The sequence below is a fragment of the Podarcis raffonei genome, chromosome 5, assembly GCF_027172205.1.
Source record: "Podarcis raffonei isolate rPodRaf1 chromosome 5, rPodRaf1.pri, whole genome shotgun sequence".
Classification (NCBI taxonomy): Eukaryota; Metazoa; Chordata; class Lepidosauria; order Squamata; family Lacertidae; genus Podarcis; species Podarcis raffonei.
This window is the reverse complement of record NC_070606.1, coordinates 10,047,798-10,067,240: the sequence shown is the minus strand read 5'-3', so window position 1 is coordinate 10,067,240 and position 19,443 is coordinate 10,047,798. Positions and strand designations below refer to the sequence as shown.

Sequence of the window (19,443 nt, the reverse complement as noted above, 5' to 3'; positions counted from 1 at the left end):
CGCGTCCCTTCACTATTAATATACTTCTTCTTAATTGCATTTCACTATTAATATACTTCTTCTTAACTGCATTTCAGTTCAACAAGTACTTTGATAAAAGACATCTTTTGTTATGTGCAAATGGCTTTAGATACCTATTAGGTCCATCAATTCCCATATAGCATATTTCTAGTTACAGCTAAGCAGCCGTGTTGGTCTGCCCTAGTCGAAACAAAATAAAAAGGAAGGGATTTTAAAATTTTGTTTAGACATTTAGCATATGTTCAACGCACAAAACAGCGCTAATTTGCTGTTGACAAAGGACAGCTGGACATATAAAGCACCTTACTCCCTGCACTTAGCTTAGGAAAGTGCACAGCAGGCGGTTGTGCGCATGCGTTAATAATATTAGGCAAGCTCCGCCTCCCCCGCCCTCTGGGCTCGCTTTGCATGCCGGCCGCCGCCGCCGCCTCTCCTGGTTGGCCAGCGGCAGGTCACGTGGCCTCTGACGCAACGCGGCAGTGGGCTTTTTAATTGGCGGAGTCGGGCCGACGCTGAAAATTTGAACGCGGCGGCGGTTTCCTCAGTTGGCGAATAGGCTTCTCTCGGGTCGGCGGCTGTGCTTTGGAAGGGAGGCAGGTGAGCGGAGACGAGCGGCGGTTTCTCCCTCAGGGAAGGCGAGGGAGGGCGGAAAAGGCCCCCCCTCGGTCTCCTCCCCCCCAGCTTGTTTTTGGGAGGGGGCTTCGGCCCGGGTCCAGGCCCTCAGCGGAAGGAGGGGGGGCCGCGAGGGCCGTGAGGAACGGGAAAGCGGCTGGAGGGGGTCGCGCCCCCCCCCAAAAAAGGAGGAGGAACCTTCCCTTGCTTGCATGCCTGTCTGCCTTGGCCCGTCTTGGGCTATTAGGCCTTAGCGTCGTCCCGTTTTTATTCCCTGCATTTTGACCTCAAGGTGGCTTTACAGAGAAAAGGAAGGCAGCTAAAAACGGGGGAGGGGAAGGGGCGGGCGGCATCTCTCTCTTTTAAACCAGTTAAACATTAATACTAAGAATATGTGCGAAAAATATACTGTACAGATAATTGCAATAAGAATCTGAAGAAGTGTATCTGAAGAAGTGTGCATGCACACGAAAGCTCATACCAAGGACTAACTTAGATGGTCTTTAAGGTGCTGGAAGGAAAAAATTTTTTTGCAATGAGAAAGGTCATGCTATAGTAATGATAATGATTTATACCCCACCCAGTGCCAGATTTACATAGAAGCTAAACAAGCTATAGCTTAGGGCCCCACTCTCTTGCCCCCCCCCCAAAAAAAGAAAAAAAAATTGGATGTACATTTCCAAAATATAAGATAAGTTAACTGTTGTTGTTGTTGTTGTTGTTTTTATTCCCTGCATTTTTACCTCAAGGTGGCTTACAGAGAAAAGGAAAGCAGCTAAAAACAGGTGGGGGGGGCGGTATCTCTCTCTCTTTTTAACCAGTTAAACATTCATACTTTGTATATGTGCAAAAAATATACTGTACAGATAACTGCAATGAGAACGGCCATCCTATAATAATGATGATAATGATTTATACCCCACCCAGTGCCGGATTTACATAGAAGGTAAACAAGCTATAGCTTAGGGCCCCACTCTCTTGCCCCCCCCCAAAAAAAATGAAGGGGAAAACACTGGATGTACATTTCCAAAATACAAAATAAGTTCAACAATTACTATGATAATATACATGTTTTGTTGAGATACCTATTAGGTCCATAAATTACTATATAGCATACAGGTAAAGGTAAAGGGACCCCTGACCATTAGGTCCAGTTGTGACTGACTCTGGGGTTGCAGCGCTCATCTCGCTTTATTGGCCGAGGGAGCCGGCGTACAGCTTCCGGGTCATGTGGCCAGCAAGACTAAGCTGCTTCTGGCGAACCAGAGCAGCGCACGGAAACGCCGTTTACCTTCCTGCCGGAGCGGTACCTTTTTATCTACAGTGGTACCTCGGGTTACATACGCTTCAGGTTACAGACTCCGCTAACCCAGAAATAGTGCTTCAGGTTAAGAACTTTGCTTCAGGATGAGAACAGAAATCGTGCTCCGGCGGCGTGGCAGCAGCAGGAGGCCCCATTAGCTAAAGTGGTGCTTCAGGTTAAGAACAGTTTCATGTTAAGTACGGACCTCCGGAACGAATTAAGTACTTAACCCGAGGTAGCACTGTACTTGCACTTTGACGTGCTTTCAAACTGCTAGGTTGGCAGGAGCTGGGACCGAGCAACGGGAGCTCACCCCGTTGCAGGGATATATAGCATATATTCAGCACAAAAAACAGTGACAATTGGTTGTTGACAAAGGAAAGCTGGACATATAAAGGGCCCCATTACCTTCAGTAGCTATGGGCCTCATCAAACCTAAATCCGGCCCTGACCCCACCCATTGGCTGGGTTTCCCCAGGCACTCTGGGCGGCTCCCAATAGAATATTAAAAACTTGATAAATACATCAAACATTAAAAGCTTCCCTAAACAGGGCTGCCTTCAGATGTCTTCTAAAAGTCAGATAGTTGTTTTATTTAACATCTGAAGGGAGGGTGTTCCACAGGGCTGGCGCCACTCCCCAGAAGGCCCTCTGCCTGGTTCCCTGTAATCTCACTTCTAGCAGTGAGGGAACCGCCAGAAGGCACTCTGAGCTGGACCTCAGTGTTTGGGCTGAACGGGGGTAGGGACACTCCTTCAGGTATACTGGGCCGTGGCCATTTAGGGCTTTAAAGGTCAGCACCAACACTTTGACTTGTGCTCGGTAATGTACTGGGAGCCAGTGCTCTTTCATTAAAAGCAGTCTGTTCCCAAAAGCCTGATGGAACAAGGTGGTCTTCCCTTGCATATGCCGGCAGAAGGACAACAAGGAGGGAGCCAGTTTAGCTTCTCCTAGGATGGCGTTTAAAAGCCATGGGGAGGCTAAATGCCCTTTCAAACCACCACTTTCTTTGTTTTTGTACGCCCATAGTGACTGCCTTGAAATGCTCCTGACCCAGGAGCTAGGTTTCCTCTACTACAATTTGTAAGCCCCAAACACTGTACTGTAACTGGCTATTAGTTGGTTAACTTTCTCGTTTTTTTACGGAGGGGGATGCCAGGATGTTACTCTTTTTTTTGTTTATTCACTTGTAAGAGATATCTATACATGTCCTTGATTTTAAAAAGTCCTTCCGCACCCAGTGTCTCAAAACACCCTAAACTTACAGCCACAGCACAGAGTCAGAACATCCTACATTTGAAGAGATGCTTAATCTTGTTTTTGCAGTATTGCTTTTGGCAGCACAGCTTATACTTCATTGTGCCTTAGAATAGCGTTAATGGTAACCTGAGTGACACTGAATTTTGTTTACAAGAGCTCTACACTTTAGAGAACGGATGAGAAACTGGATTTCTGAGTACTTGCAGGACTACAACTCCCATCATCCCTGTCCATAGGAGTCCAATAACTTGGAGAGCTACAGGGTTTGACATATGAGACCACAGGTTCCCACCTAGAAGTATCCAGTTGCATTAAAACAACATTGTCAGCCTGGCTATGGTTGTTAACACCTTTGCTTTCATTTCTAGAATGAGTCTGCATACCTTAAGTGGAGATAACGGTAGCAACGACATAGCTGCTGAAAGCTGTGCCATACTTTTCGCATCTCCAGAAGTTGTAGGCAGACCTTCTATTCTTCGCCCATCACAGAAAGAAAATGTGCCACCAAAGGGGATGGTGAAGCCTATGAAGGTATGTCTGCTGTTACTGTCCAGCATAATTTTCTGTGTTAAAGGCCTGGTTCAACGGGTTTCTTTGGTGACAAATACCGTATTTTTCGCTCTATTGGACGCAGTTTTCCCCCTCCAAAAATTGAGGGGAAATGTGTGTGCGTCCTATGGAGCGAATGCAGGCTTGTGCCATAGCTGCACGCAACCCCTCCGGCAGGGAGAGGCTGGACGGGGCTAAAGGGGAAGCCAAAACAGCGAGCGGGATCCATCCTGCTCGCTGCCTTGGCTTGTGCCATAGCCGCGCGCAACCCCTCCGGCAGGGAGAGGTTGTGCGCAGCCTGTACGCTGCTCTTTGGGGCTGGGGGGGAAGACTCTTTTTATTGATTTCCCCCTTAAAAACTGGATGCGCCCTATGGTGCGAAAAATACGGTACTTGTTTCACCAAGTGTACTGACAACAGCGAGCTGACCCTTCAAGGGTCATGGGCCAGCAGCAAGTGTAATGTATACACTGGCAATGGTCTCCATTGTAGGTATGTGTAACATGGAACCATGGAGAGGCATTACATGGCCCAAGCGTTTGATATTCAGGTCTCACTTTATTATGGGATAACTATAGTGGACAGACTTTGTAACTCATATGCAGAATTTTCCCAATTGTTACCACCATGCCTGTTGGGTGGTTGTTTTCCTTTACAGTGATGGGAATGTGAGGGAGGACTTATTATAGAATTCCTTTGAAATGTACCCATCACTATAAAGGAACACAGGATCTCTGTTGCTTAGTTACTTGTATTAGTACTAGCTCTGTTCAGTTTTTAATACTTTTAGTTGCTTAATATCTGTTCTTTATTAATCATATTTATGGGCATCTTTATTGATGCCTTTATTATTTTATAAGCTGCCTTGAGGGCCTCCTTAGTATAAAGGAAGGGTATCAATACCCATGGATGTGCATGCATGTGTGCTCTTAGGGTTTTGTGTGTGTGTGCTTAAGTAATTTGTGTGACTTTCTCTTCTAAGGTAACTTTTCATACTCCTATGCGGGATTCTCAGACTCACAGAATCCTAAGTCCAGATAAAAGGAAGATTCCTGAAACACCTGTTATAGGAGGTGACTGCACAGATATCCCAGAGGATTTTGTCTTGTCTGCGTCCAGTGCTGTGTGAGTAAATCAGATCCTCTTGATGTATTTTTAAAAAATTAAAACTAGAAAAGGTTGTATGATGGCCCCTGTTCTCTAGAATACTCTCTTGCAGCTGTCTTTTCTGATTCATTGAGAGAGGTGACTGACTTTTTCTTCCTAGAAGCTGACAATTGAGGTTTTACGGGAAGTGTTCCTTTTGGTCCTTCAAAGCTAAGAGCAGCAGCATTGACTTAAGTGCTAGAACAGATTGTTGCACCAGCCCATGATTTCTGAAAGAGTCTTCCATTTGGTGACATTTTGGGGCATTAGAAATATTGAGTGGATATGTGAAGAGTGGCCTAAGTCTGCAGAAGTCATTCTCCAGGGTGTCATCTACAAGGTGGCAGTGAGTAGTGTCTAGTCCCACACTTAATTTAGGTGCAAGATACTGTTGATGGTATAAACCTATGCCTATAATAGCCCAAACAAAATCGCCCACCACAAGTCATATACCTACACAACCCAGGATGTGTAGATGTCATACACTTAGACTTTGTGTAAGCTACTGAGAAGTGCATGGTTCCACACCAATAATTGCCAAAATATGTACAAACTGACTTCTGAGTGCGTGATTCAGAGTGTTGTGGGCGTGCACACCTCCATTCCTTATTTATAGTTTGTCTAATTTTGGCTTGGGCTCATACTTGGCAGTGTATTGTGCCCAGAGAATGCATTGAGGCACTTACCTGTAAATCTGGGTGCAGCATTTGGGGCAGCACAAAGCCTCCTTTTAGGGTGCACATACAGTGTCTTGCAATCAAATGAAGCATTGGGCAGGTCGCTACTTAATGCCTTCTCATAGAAGACTCTCTCCTGTAGGTGTGGATATAGCATTTGAGGTGGCCAAAAGCTTGTTTTGGGCTATACATTTCCAGTTCCACATTGAATACAATGTAGAAGACAAACACTGAAAAACCTAAGTTTGACATAAAGTTTCCAGTTTTGTGTCAAACAGAAGTGGATAGTAAATGCCCTGTTCGTAAGCATTTTGCACCTAACAAAAGCATCTTTTCCTGTGTGCCAAATGCGGCTCTTTTATTTTAATTGTTCTTCAAAGGCCGTATTAACTAGCTAGTGATGGGTCTACCTTTCAACAGGAGTCAACAAACAGTTACCCTAGATGCTGATATTGCAAGTGAGAAGATAGAGGTGGAAGGAAAGGTAAATCCTGATTCTTCAGATGATGTAATGTCAGCAAAAAGCAAAGGAGCAAATATCCCTGACTTGCCTACTGACGACTTTGTGAAAATATCGTCTTTGGCAGTGTTTGCTGCAGCTGAGAAACAAGATGACGGTTCTCTTGATGCAGTTTGCCTGCCTCAGACTGCTACAGAGAACAATCCATCTGATGAGGAAACAGGTTGCAAAACCCCATCGGCAAACAATGATGTGACAAAGCAATTTCTAAGCTCTGATTTGGCAACAGTTTCTAACGGAGTCTGCAAAACTGAGCCGTTGTCCACATCCCACATACAAAATTCTCCCTCACAACACGTGCAAGGATCCTGTAGCTCTGAGAATGTCAGTTGCGGTGAAATAAAACCTTTTCAGACTGAGGAATCAGAGTGGCAAAATTCCACAGCAGTGAACAGCATCTTGCTGGAGTGTGAGGGGGAGGTTCACGTAACAAAACCTGAGTTCATAAAACTGGAACCAGATATGCTTGAAAAGGCAACTAATAAGGTATCTCCAAGGAAACCGGGCAAGGGTGCTGAAATGAAGGTTCCTTCTGGGAAACCAGCTTCAACTCACAAAGTGCTGGAGGAAGCTGAAGAGAGAACCAACACTGCAACAAAGAGTTCTGTCCACGAAGCATCTTATAGCCTGGACTGCAATAAATTTGATGATCCTGACTTCAATCCATTAGGAGGTGTTTCAAAAATGCAAAATTCCCTTGAGTGTCCTATGCCCAGAACTAAAACAACAGATACCCAGGAGGATAGTATTTTGTCCAAAGCAGGCTTTCTTCGAGCACAGTTGCACAACCAACCAGATGACTTTGGAGCTGCAGAACTATTAAGTGAGAAATTGTAAGTATTTTAACACTAAATCTGGAGCAAATCCTGGGCTTGGGTAATGAAGTAGTACAAATTGAAAAAGCTTGCAACTTTATATCAATCCCAAAAACTAGCAAGTTAGAGAACCCAAGACAGGTAGGGGAAGAAAACAGCATATATTGGAACTATTCAGGCTTCTCTTATCATTTCATGCTACTCAGTTCTGTGTAGTAGAACTAGCTATAAACTGTTTAATAACATGCTTAAGGAAGACAGTGTTCATAAACAGTCTTGTTCTTCTCCAAGGACCTTAAGGTGGTGTGGTTAACATGTCACCCCCACAACTCTGCGATGTATGTTAGACTGAGAGGCAGTGGCTGCCCCAAGGTCACCCAGTGTGCGTCAAGGCCAAGTGGGGATTTGAACCCTGGTGTTCCAGGTCTTAGTCTGACACTAGCGATTATCCCGCACATCAAAAGACTTGCTAAAAATGGTGGTATTTTAAATATAGTACTATTGCATCTTGCATGGGCGTTGTGTTCTGTGGGCGGCATGTGTATATACAAAACTTCTATACTCTAACTACCCCCTTGGAACTGCCCCCACAACCATCCTTACCTTTCAAGGAAGGCAGAGAGCTTTTAAAATCTCCATCTTGCTTACTGGGCTCTGGGATGCTCCCATGTGATCTGCAGGACCATTTGAGCGCCTACAAGAGCATCCCAGCTGAGGCTCCAGTACTTTGGCCACCTCATGAGAAGAGAAGACTCCCTGGAGAAGACCCTGATGTTGGGAAAGATGGAGGGCACAAGGAGAAGGGGGCGACAGAGGACGAGATGGTTGGATAGTGTTTTCGAGGTTACCAGCATGAGTTTGACCAAACTGCGGGAGGCAGTGAAGGACAGAGGTGCCTAGCGTTCTCTGGTCCATGGGGTCACGAAGAGTCGGACACGACTAAACAACAACAACAAGAGCATCCCAGAACCCAGTGAGCAAGGCGGAGAGCTTAAAAGCTCTTTCAGTGATGGGGAAAACCCAGGGGCACAAGAGGAGCTTTTAAGCTCTCTACCCTGCATGTGATTGATTTGTCGGATTGGGGTGCAAATAACCTGGCTGCCTTTCTGCCGTGCAAGATTGAAATTGTGCAAGTTATACTGTTTGTGCACAAAATTGAATTATAAAGTTATGGAAGGTAATTTATAAAGCACGTTGAACCAGGCTTTGTTAGCTGTCAGGTTCTATAACATATGCTGTCTTGTTCCCTATAGGAAAGAGAGTGATGAGCAAATTATAGCTGAAGATCAAGCTGTGGCTGAAGCAGAAACTCCAGCTGAACAGTCAGTGGATTTGATGGTATGATATGGCCCTGTGTACATTGTTATACTCAAAGCTGTGCATACTTGCCAAAATGGAAAACAAAACTGCACAAGCATTCAGTTTCAAAGCTGAATTCTGTCACCTGCATAGGCAAGTTTTGCATATGCTTGTAGTGGTTTTGAATCACCCATGCTTGTCCTGGTGAGTGAGAGGCACTATGCAGAGCAGGAAAGCCTATCTCAGTCTTGGTCGTTTGAAGTAAACACAAACATACTTCTGAGATTTCAACAGATGTCTATGAAGCCTTACTGGCTAGAAATCCTGCCCTCTTTCTGGAAAGCTGAGATGCTCAGAATTCTGCACAGAGTACCACATTCTGTACTTTTGGAATAATAAATGGTTCCTCTTGTTCTTAATGAAGTATTGCATTTCCAAACAACAACAAAACCCCACCCTCTCCACTTCCCTCATTCAGATTCCAAAAGTAAAATTATTTGCTTTAGAAGGCATTAAACTTATGTTAGTTTTATGCATTCTGTTTGACTTCATGGAAAACGGAGCTTTGGCTATGTATGTAATAACAATGCTGTCTACTTGGAAGTATGTTCCATTGCTTCCAGTGGGTCTAATTCCCAGGTAAATGGGTATAGGGTTGTAGTCACAGTCGGCAACAAAGTACTTTTAAGGCTCTCCTAGGCAAATATTTGCCTTGCAAAATAGAATAATCCTGCTGCTACTGAGGTCTGTAGGTCATTTGTCTCATTTGATGCAGTGATATAATAGTGGTCACCATACTGCTATAGGAAAGTTTTTATTAATATTAGTTCATTCACCTTTTATAAGAAGACTTGTGGTATTTGAATAATAAATCCACAATCTTAAAGACCTTGTAATCAAGTTCCAGAATTCAAGGGAAAGCAATAATATTGCTAATATAACAACCTTGGGGAAGAAAAACACTTTTTAATGTAACACTACTTACATACAAAAAAGCAGCCGTCTGCAATGGCAAAATGACTTTTTAAAATGTGTTTATTGATTTTTGAGAACTTGGTCCTCTGCCCCAAGCTACTCAGTAAAGTGAAGAGGAGCAATTACCCTACTGTGCGATTTATTTCATCTCTCCACTTTAAGGAATATTTTCATTAAACTTTGCTTCTTAGGGTAACTTGTCTTTAAATGGAGAGTTGCCTGGAGATGGCTTTTTGCTCCAGCCTTCTTGTGAAAGGCCAGCAACAGTAATGCATGAAAACAACCAGGTTGCAGATACAGAAAACGAAGAGTTCCGATCACCCTCAGAAGGTAAGAGTAGTTGGAACTATGGACCTTTTAGGCCCTTCTAATTATTGTGCAAATTTTTTTTTTCTAGTTACACCTAATTTTGTTTCCCATGCTTGGGCAATTACATAGAGCACAAACAAACTGACATCATAAGTACAAATTACAGTGGTGCCTCGCAAGACGAAAAGAATCTGTTCCACGATTCTCTTCGTCTAGCGGTTTTTTCGTCTTGCAAAGCAACCCTATTAGCGGATTAGCGCTATTAGCGGTTTAGCGGCTATTAAAGGATTAGCGGCTAAGCTGCTAAAAGGCTATTAGCGGCTTAGCGGCTTAGAAAAAGGGGGGGAAACGCAGGACTAGCAAGACGTTTCGTCTTGCGAAGCAAGCCCATAGGGAAAATCGTCTTGCGAAGCAACTCAGAAACGGAAAACCCTTTCGTCTAGTGGGTTTTCCGTCTTGCGAGGCATTCGTCTTGCGGGGCACCACTGTACCAGATTTATTATAAAGATTTTGAGTGTCACCTAGCCCAATCCACTGCAATGCAGGAATCTCAGCTAGATGACAGGTGGCCACCCAGCCTCTCCTTAAAAAACTCAAAGAAAGGGGAGTCCACCATCTTCCACTGTTGAACAGCTTTTACCTGATGTTCAGTAGGAATATCCTTATAATCCATTGGTTTGCATCCTAACTTCTAGAGCAGGAGAAAACAAGCTTGCTCCATCTGACAGCCCTTTAGATATTTGAAGATGGCTATCATATCTTCTCCTGCTATGAAGACCGCTTTGTAGGCGTTTGTCTTAAGGACCCCCCCCCCCAAATCAGTGTGCAAATACTTGTCGATAAAGCACTATTGTGACTGTCTTCATGTGCTACCCTGATTGGAGGACAGACTACTGTCATTCTCAAAGTTCTGCAAAGCACTTGCCGCACGCCTAGTATAGCTTTTTATTCATTTTTATATAGCTTAATTCTTAAAAAAACAAACTTCTAAGTAGTTTACCAATATGTGCTTCTAGCTTTCACTGAAGTTCCAGGCACAGCCATGGATCCCGTAAAGCGAGGGGTTGGGAACCTGTAGCCTGCCAGATGCTGACAACTGACCACAGGCTCCCCATCCCTCATCTAGCCACATGTGACTCCAAAAGTGTTCAAAATAATGTTAGATCTGAACCTTTGACGAATTATCTGTTCCTTCATGATTAAATCATAAGTTAAATTAATTTAAATGAAAAGTAGAAAGAGCTGAACTGTGCCTAGTAACTCCCACAAGGTGCACAGGCTACTAAAAATTGCAGGAAGGTGTGCTTGCACTTCTCATCTCCAGAAAGGACTATCTTATCTTTGCCCGTGCTACTTCTAGTTTTAATAACATAAAAACCATTGCTTTCTGCATTTATTAACACATTTGCTTAGTTCTAGGACTCAATATTGAAGTGGACTATCTGGAACAATTTGGAAGGGCCTCAGTAAGTAACCATTATGTGAACTGATTTTAAGATTTTTACAGCATTGAGCTTACTATACTAGAACAGTCTATAAAAGAGAGTTAAAGGTATTTCAAGCAGAGGAGACTTTGGCTGGAGTAGATACTCCTAAGGATCTGAAGGCAATTGCAGAGGAGAGCTCTAAACGTCTACCTACCAATATAAACTCAGTGTTATGTATATTTTCTCACTTACACAAGAGCTAAACTTGCTCTGTGGCAAAACACTGCCCTGTCTTCATTCTCTTCCAGTTAAACTACCGTATTTTTCGCCCTTTAGGACGCACTTTTCCCCCTCCAAAAATGAAGGGGAAATGTGTGTGCGTCCTATGGGGCGAATGCAGGCTTTCATTGAAGCCTGGAGAGTGAGAGGGGTTGGTGCACACCGACCCCTCTCGCTCTCCAGGCTTCAGGAAGCTATCCGCAAGCCGTGGGAGCCCGGCGTGAAGTCGGGCAGCTCTCCTACGGCTTGCGGAGAGCTGCCTGCATCCTGAAGCCTGGGGCACGCTGAGTTCAGCGCCCCAGGCTTCGAGTATTGCGCCCCAGGCTTCGAGCTTCCGTGGGAGAGCTGCGCGACTTCGGGCAGATATCCGCAAGCCTGGGGAGACCGACGCGACTTCCCTCCGGGCTCCCTAGGCTTGCAGATAGCAGCCTGTTCTGGGGTCGGGGGAAGCTCGGGCTTCCCATGCCTTGGGGGGAAATAATTTTTTTCCCTTTATTTCCCCCCCAAAAAACTAGGTGTGCCCTATGGGGCGAAAAATACGGTATATGCTGCTTAAATCACAAAACAGATATAGAAGAATCTACTTTTATTGGGTTGTTTTAGAGTTGTATCAAAACTTCCTTGGTTGTGAGATGCTCTTTAATACAACTTGGAAGATCTGTACCCCAAACAATCACATCTTTGGCTGACTGACTTGTGCCTGTACGTCGCTTACTTACAAATTCCTTCCCTATAGTTTAAAGAATCTGTCTTGAGGAAGCAATCTCTGTACTTGAAATTTGATCCACTGCTCAGTGAAAGCCCTAAGAAAAGTGCTCCTGGTGCTAATGAACGTGCAGTTCGAAATGGGTAAGCATTCAATTTTTAGTGCTCTTCAATTTTGGAGCCTATTTAGGATTGTTTCAGTATTTTTTCTTATTTTAAATTAGACCATCTAGAGAAACGGCAGTCAATGAAATAAAAACATCTAAACCTGAAGAAAAGACATTGGGACTAGACCTTCTAGGAGCTTCAACAAATCTGGTAAGTGTCATCTAAATATCTCCAGTAGTTTGCAGATACAGCTGGTTTGTAATCTTTTAAAAAAGATCAACACATTGGCCCAGTTCAGAAATAGTATGAAATCATGGTTTCCTGTTTGAATGAGCCATGGAGAACCTCAGGCTTCCATGCTGGAAGAGGTCAGAAGCATTACATTTTAAACTCAAATGAACCAACTACGGTTTTTTAAAACATTTAACAGTTTAGACTATGGTTAGTATCAAGGGAACTATGGTTTGTCTGATTCAGCTTGATGCATCTTAGAGTATCTGTTAGCACAAAAATGCATTATAAAAATACCACATGTAAATGTGTTTTTAAATTCTTGTCACAGGCCAGAGGTTCTCCAGATATTCCAACCACTAAGGATATTTCATTTTTGCCTTCTGCGCTGCCTACTGAAGCTATTGTGGAAGTGTTGAAATACACTCAGCAAGACATGGACACAGCTATCGAAAGGGTTAAACTTGAGAAGGACGCAGTTATCAGAAAGCTTACTTCCGAGGTGAGAACATGGGAAGGAATATTTGAGTTGATACTATTTAGAAAGATACTGTTTAGAATGGCTTTTGATTTCCTGCTGGCCACAAGCTTGTGGCCAGTAACATTTGCCCACCTTGCAAGACTTTTCTGCAGATTTTCTTTACCAATGGGAGTTTTCAAACTGATCTTTGGAACACTAATCAAATTAGTTCCATCTAATGCTCCTGATCAATATAAACCACCAGTGTCATTTGCTTTTGCTTTTTTCCTTGAGTGATTATAACTAAATGGTTTCCTCAAAGGGCCCATACAAAAGAGAGTAAGCTTGCTTATCAAATGCTACAGCTTATCAAATGCTACATTTATCCTTAAGGTAGAATGAGGTCTAGCCCAAGGACTTTTCTGCTGTTACGCTCTCATTTTGGGGACCCTGTGGTTTCAGGTACAAGAAAAGGAGATGGAAGCTTTGGAATGGGAAAGGAAGCATCACAAGATCTATTTGGAAAATAAAGAAATGGGGTAGGTGTACAACTGGGATACAGAAGCATGTTCTATGGTTGCTTTCTCACAGGACTTAAATACCACCAAATATATAGACCCATTTGAACTGGTATCTGACTCTGTTTTGGAACTGAAGCTTCCTCTTCCTTCCTGGTAGGCAACAAGTGCTGGTTCCTTGGGCAGTGCCTGATACCTGTTGGACTGACTGGGATGATTGTTCTGCCCAAGGTGCCTCTGTCGTTGCTGCCTCCTCACCTTTGCCATGGCTGCTATTCCTCCTAACTTCCTTCACCTCAGCTGTTGAACTCTGATGTGGCAAAAGTGCCAGGCATGCCTCGGGCTCCCCGTGAGCCTCACTCTTAGAAATGGCTGGGGCCCTTGGAGCAAGGCATTCTGGGCAACGTGGCCTAGGAGGGGTCCTGTGCATAGCTATCAACTTTCAGATTTGAAAATAAGGGACCAGCAGCCTCGAAAATAAGGGATCGGCAGCCCAAATAAGGGATTTTGCTGTTGTAAAGAGTTGCATTCACTGGTAGGATTGACAGATGCTGTCAATCCAGCATGAGGTGGTTGCAGCGGCGGCGCAGCCGTTGAAGCGCCGCCCTTCTGCATCCCTCCCCGTCCCCTCCTTTTCCTCCTCCCTCAGGCCGCCTCCGGGCTCACGGGCAGCATGGGCGAGAGTCTCCCTCCCTTCCCTCTCTCAGGCGGGGATCCCGAGCCGCTGCTTCCCTCCCAAGCCGGGCGAGCATGAAACCCGGGAAATTCAAGGGACATCATCAGTAAGGGACAGCAGCGGGACACGGCGCTGGGATAAGGGAGTTTCCCACCAAATAAGAGGCGGTTGACAGCTATGGTCCTGTGCTGCTGAAGCTTTGCTAATTAAAGTAGCTTTGACTCAGGGCATTGGTCCATCTCACCCAGGATCTTCTGCACTGACTGGCAACTACTTTCCAGGATTTCAGGCGGGCCATGTTTCATTATTGCCAAGGGAAACACCTGTTTTGGTCTAGATCCTCCATGAGTTGCCTAACTTCATTAAGACCATCTTTGTTAGGAGGGGCAAATTATTTTTATTTGCGGCTTACCTCAAAAGGTGAGGGAACTGTCACCACTACCACTACAGTGGAGATAAAAAAAAAATGCAATTAAAAATAACAGGAAAAATAGGAAGAGTCACCCAGTGCAAGATGGCCTTTCTTCAAGTAGGAAGCTTGGTGTTCTGGGTCATTAGTGCCAGGAACTGGGACTCTGGCAAAATCCTATAATCTTTCTTGCTATACATCTTAAAATAAGCTCTTCCTCTCTTTTAGAACAATTGTTGCGGAGTTTGAAGTTACCGTAGCACAAGTGATGGGTAAGTACAAATTACAAAAGCATGAAGATGGGGGCAGGGGTGCTTTGTACTGAATCATACCGCTGTTGTATCTGGCCAGAACTATATGCTGACTACCAGCAGCTTTCAAAGGCTCCCATCCAGATGTGAGTTGTTGTTGTTGTTGTTGTTGTTTGTTTTGAGGCCTGCTACAACCGAAGGATTCAACCTTGGAAACTTTGCGTGCAAAGCGTGTGCTCTACCATTGTGTATTCCTACTCCAAAGACGTGTTTTGAGAGTCTTCAGCTTCATTCTTGCCAAACTTTTCAAAAAGACTAGGAAAGCACAGGAATTGAGAATCACAGAAGTATGGGACAGCAGCAGAGATTCAAGATCACTTGATATTGGCTTAGCCCAGTCTATCTCAAACTTGGTCCCCCAGATGTACAGCTTCCATCATCCCTAGCTATCAGGACCAGTCAGGGATGAAGGAAGTTGTAGTCCAACAACATCTGGGGGTGGGCCATGTTTGAGAGAGGCTGGCTTAGCCCATCAGCTTAATTTGGAAGAAACTGACTGTCAGTCTTTGGTTTTTAAAAATATATATATATACCAAAGTGTTGTTTCCGAGACAAATACATAACTAAAAAAAATGTGGTATGCAATCATCCACATGGCATCAAAAACATACTAGGAAAATCTTTTATGTTACAGATTAAGTCTCACATCCACAGGGAATAGTTCAATCAAAGTGTTAAGATGATTGTTCCATAGTAGCTGCTTCTATTAATAAACTTGAACTTGAACTAGAACACGGTGGGGAATCTGACCCTCCAGATGTCCAGTTGCTGGACTCTAGCTTCCTTTAGCCCTAGACAGCATGGCAAATGGCCAGGGATAATGGGAATTGGAGTCCAGGAACATGTGGTTCACCCACTCTTCTAAGGGACAGCATTAATTTGTATATTTCATTATTATAGGCTAATTGTCCTCTTAAGACACTGAAAACTAGTGAGGCCTAGTGGCTGACAGAAGCCAGTTCTATATGCATTATTTGAATATGAACTTAAGAGGAAGCTGTTCAAACAATGCAGGGTTTCTGAAAACTGGGTCTCCAGCTATTTTTGGACTACAATTCCCATCACCCCGATCACTGGTCTTGCTAGCTCAGGATGATGGGAGTTGTAGTTCAAAAACAGCTGGAGACCTGAGTTTCAGAAACCCTGTTCTATTTTGTTGCACATTGTGTCCTAAATTCTGCACCATGGAATCTATATCTAACATTTCTGAATATCTTCAGCCTTTCTTGAGGTTACTTGAAAACTGCCTTTCCTAAGACATGGGGGTAATGGGGCGCTTCTGCACAAAGATCTCTGGACTGTTGTCTGTTTTGGATCCTAGAGAGCAAGCAGGGCATTTCATTTGTATCTGTTTCTCTAGAGAATTCCCAGAAAGAAAAGGAGCTTGCCCAGAAAGAACTGCAGAAAGTACTGGATGAAAAACGGCAGATTAGCTCTGATCTGAATTCTGTGGAAAAATCATTGTCTGAGCTCTTCAAACGATTTGAAAAGCAGAAGGAGGCAATAGAAGGATATCAGAAAGTGAGCATTTCTAACTCGGCCAGCCACTTAAGTTTCTTGTTTCTTTAAACACGGGTCTCCCACTTTGGCTTTCTTATAGAGCCCCCGGTCATTTCACGGACTATTGACCTGTACGCCACTGTTTTATTCTTCCGCTGCCACCAACCAGGTTTCTTCTGGTGAAATACTGAGTCAGGTTGCAAAGTCAACAACGAAGATTAAAGTTTATTGCAGAACAAACAAGTTTTAAATATGTTCAGAACGGTTTCTCAAATGCGCACCCTTAACTAGATGTGGCACTATCTCACTGTCACACTCTTCTCTCAGTTCTATCCCTGTCTCTCACTCTATCTGTCACAACCACTGTGTTCGACTTTCACTGGCTCTGTCTGACTCCTCTCCCAATGGTAAAACCCCTGGGCTGAGCCTCAAAACCAGGTAGACTCCGCCTCTGAGCTTTCTCATTGGTCAATCTACATTAACCATTTCCATCCACCTGTACAAACATAATCACAAGGAGTGGGTAAACGCCACACCCACCTTTGCAACTCTTAAGCCTGCAAAGCCAATGTGTATCCCTGATTACACATTACATTTCAACACGTATGTAACAACTGTAACTGTGGAGGCATGCTATTTTGAGATCCTCTTAGGAAGACTGCACTGTATTTTAATTATTAAGGGGGGGGGACTTGGCAAGCGTGGTTCATCTTTGGTTGAAAATAAATTCATTTACTACTACGAACATCAAAATAATTGCAGAGTAAAATGTAAAGCAGCAGTCTCCAACCTTTTTGGACCAGGGCTGGATGGGGGATAGAATAAGAAAACTGGAGATACTGCAGTCATTGCTACTTTCCCAATCCCAGGCAACCTCATGTTTGACATGGGAAGTTGCTTATGTCCTGCTGGTCGTAATTGTGGGGATTATACAAAATCTCTCTCTGTCTCTCTCTCTCTCTCTCTCTCTCTCTCTCTCTCACACACACACACACACACACACACAGAGAGAGAGAGAGAGAGAGAGAGAGAGAGAGAGAGTTGCTGTCTAATACAGAGCATTTCTCAGTACCAGAAACAATATACAAGGTGGCCACTATTATTTAGTTAGTTTACTGCTCTTCATCCATAGATTTTTCTTACACCAATACAGAAAAAGCTGCACCTGCATTTCTCCCTCTCTTGTGCAGATGATGCGTACGGACCACACAGCAACCTCCTCCCCCCCACAACACAAGTGCATTTCCCTTAACCACACACACAGCATATTTTAGTAAAACCCTCTATGGATGAAGGGCTGCTATCCTACCGACACCCCCATACAACCCCTCCCAAACTATTCTTAAAAACAAACCAGAAAAACACACAAGGACACCCGCATGTGCTACATTGCCAATCCCTGCTTTAAAGGACCAGACATCAATAATGCTAGATGAGCTTCATTGGTGCCAAATGTAGTATTTTCTGAGATGTTGGTTCTGGACAGGAAACTAAAGAAACGGTATGGAAGGTTCTCTGTTATCCCAAATGTCTTAAAGTGCTATTACTTGATACAGCACAGGTGGCACACATGCATTCAACCTGTTTTCTTCTGAATACAAACAGTATAGCTTTCTATATTACAATGCACTTGTAGAGGATTTAAAGAATTTTGCTGAATGTGTAATTTGTGGTGTTGGTGCAGAGTGATTCTACTTTTTGACAGATCAAGATTTGGGCTTGCCCTCGCAATTATTTTTAAGAGGTCCTCTCCCCTCTGAAATGGCCTGGGTGGTTTTTTTTTCTTCTTCTAGAATGAAGAGGCTTTGAAAAAATGTGTTGAGGATTACAATACAAGACTTAAGAAGGAAGAACAGAAATATCAAGCATTGAAGGCCCACGCAGAAGAAAAGCTATGCCGGTGAGTAATGAGGTGTTGGGATCCAGCCGTCCTACCTTCAGATTGCAGTGCATTTAAGTAACGCGCCCGTGTTATCTAAGAAGCTAATACGCCTGAATGCCTTTTTGACAGGGCAAATGAAGAGATTGCCCAAGTACGAAGCAAAGCCAAAGCCGAAGAGGCAGCGCTCCAAGCCAGTTTGCGCAAAGAACAGATGAGAGCCCATTCGCTAGAGAACAGCCTTGAGCAAAAGGTCAGTCTTAAATTCTCATTGGAGCTTGGGACTGTTAGTGGTGGTTCAAGCAGAGGAGTGGAGGGGCTGCCTTCCAAAGGCTTTGCCGCTTGCAAATTAAATCCATACCTGCAAAACACATCTGAAATCTGTATTATATGAAAATCTGCTGGACCCAAATTGTATGTCATCCAGGCTACTCATTAGCTCCAGCTGAGATCCCTAAAATGAAACAAGAATGCTGTGATTTGTGTACTCCAGACACAAGTACCTCTTAGGCTTCTCCTTCAGCTTTCATTTTGCTACTTAAAAATGAGGCCCACTGTGCAAACTACAGTGGTACCTCGGGTTACATACACTTCAGGTTACAGACTCCGCTAACCCAGAAATGCTGCTTCAGGATAAGAACAGAAATTGTGCTCCGGCGGCGTGGCAGCAGCAGGAGGCCCCATTAGCTAAAGTGGTGCTTCAGGTTAAGAACAGTTTCAGGTTAAGTACGGACCTCCGGAACGAATTAAGTACTTAACCAGAGATACCACTATATTCTAATCTGTAAAAATATGGGTGACTTTTCTGAATATTTGTGCAACTCCTACAGTCTCTGATATGTCTCCTCTTTTCACAGACAAAGGAAAACAACGAACTCACAAAAATCTGTGAAGACTTGATTTCTAGGATGGTGCAAAAATGAGCGAAATTGTTGCATAGCACAATTCCTGTTTTATTTCTAATTTCACAAGTCTGTGCTTTGAATAGTTTAATTACAAAAAATAACTACTAACTTACTTGCACTGATTTGTCTATTAATGTTGGTTTTTATGAGATACAAAAAACAACTGAATGCCCATGCCTGTCTTTTTGTATGTAAATAAAGCTTTTTGTGCACTTTGAGGTTTTGGTTTGGTTTTTAACTCTCCTGTAAGTCGTCAAATGACAAGTGCCCTGCAGATTGCTTTCCTCTTACTCAGACTACAATTTGTTTCTCTTGCTACCTGGTAGATCTAGACAGCCTTTAGTCTCCAAAGTTGTTGCTTCCCATGTGAAAGGAAATTGCAAGATCCCCCCCCCCCTCTTCATGGAAAACTAAATGAGCACCCTCTTGTTGACGCCACTTGCTGACTGGAGAATAGCAGTGGCTCTGAGTGATTTGTGAAAGCAGAGTGTGTTGAAGGGCCATTCTGCAGTGTGTTCCTCTTGTACAACCCCATGGAAATAATATGGG

The 19,443-nt window shown here is 43.8% G+C and overlaps 1 protein-coding gene across 3 annotated transcripts; it reads left to right on the top strand.

The window, feature by feature from the left end:
- Positions 1-506: 506 nt before the first annotated feature.
- On the top strand, positions 507-19,112 carry TACC3 (transforming acidic coiled-coil containing protein 3). Of its 3 annotated transcripts, none has more exons than XM_053387743.1 (16): positions 507-618; positions 3,565-3,727; positions 4,728-4,870; positions 5,989-6,921; positions 8,157-8,241; positions 9,369-9,507; positions 10,900-10,952; positions 11,929-12,041; positions 12,122-12,215; positions 12,568-12,738; positions 13,159-13,235; positions 14,528-14,571; positions 15,971-16,131; positions 17,904-18,010; positions 18,122-18,242; positions 18,847-19,112. In XM_053387743.1, the coding sequence occupies exons 2-16, from the start codon at positions 3,566-3,568 to the stop codon at positions 18,910-18,912; spliced, it is 2,469 nt and encodes an 822-aa protein (XP_053243718.1). In that variant the 5' UTR covers positions 507-618; position 3,565; the 3' UTR covers positions 18,913-19,112. The 3 variants fall into 3 exon arrangements, with proteins under 3 accessions (XP_053243718.1, XP_053243720.1, XP_053243719.1); XM_053387744.1 differs by having other exon boundaries at positions 527-614; XM_053387745.1 differs by lacking the exon at positions 5,989-6,921.
- Positions 19,113-19,443: the final 331 nt, after the last annotated feature.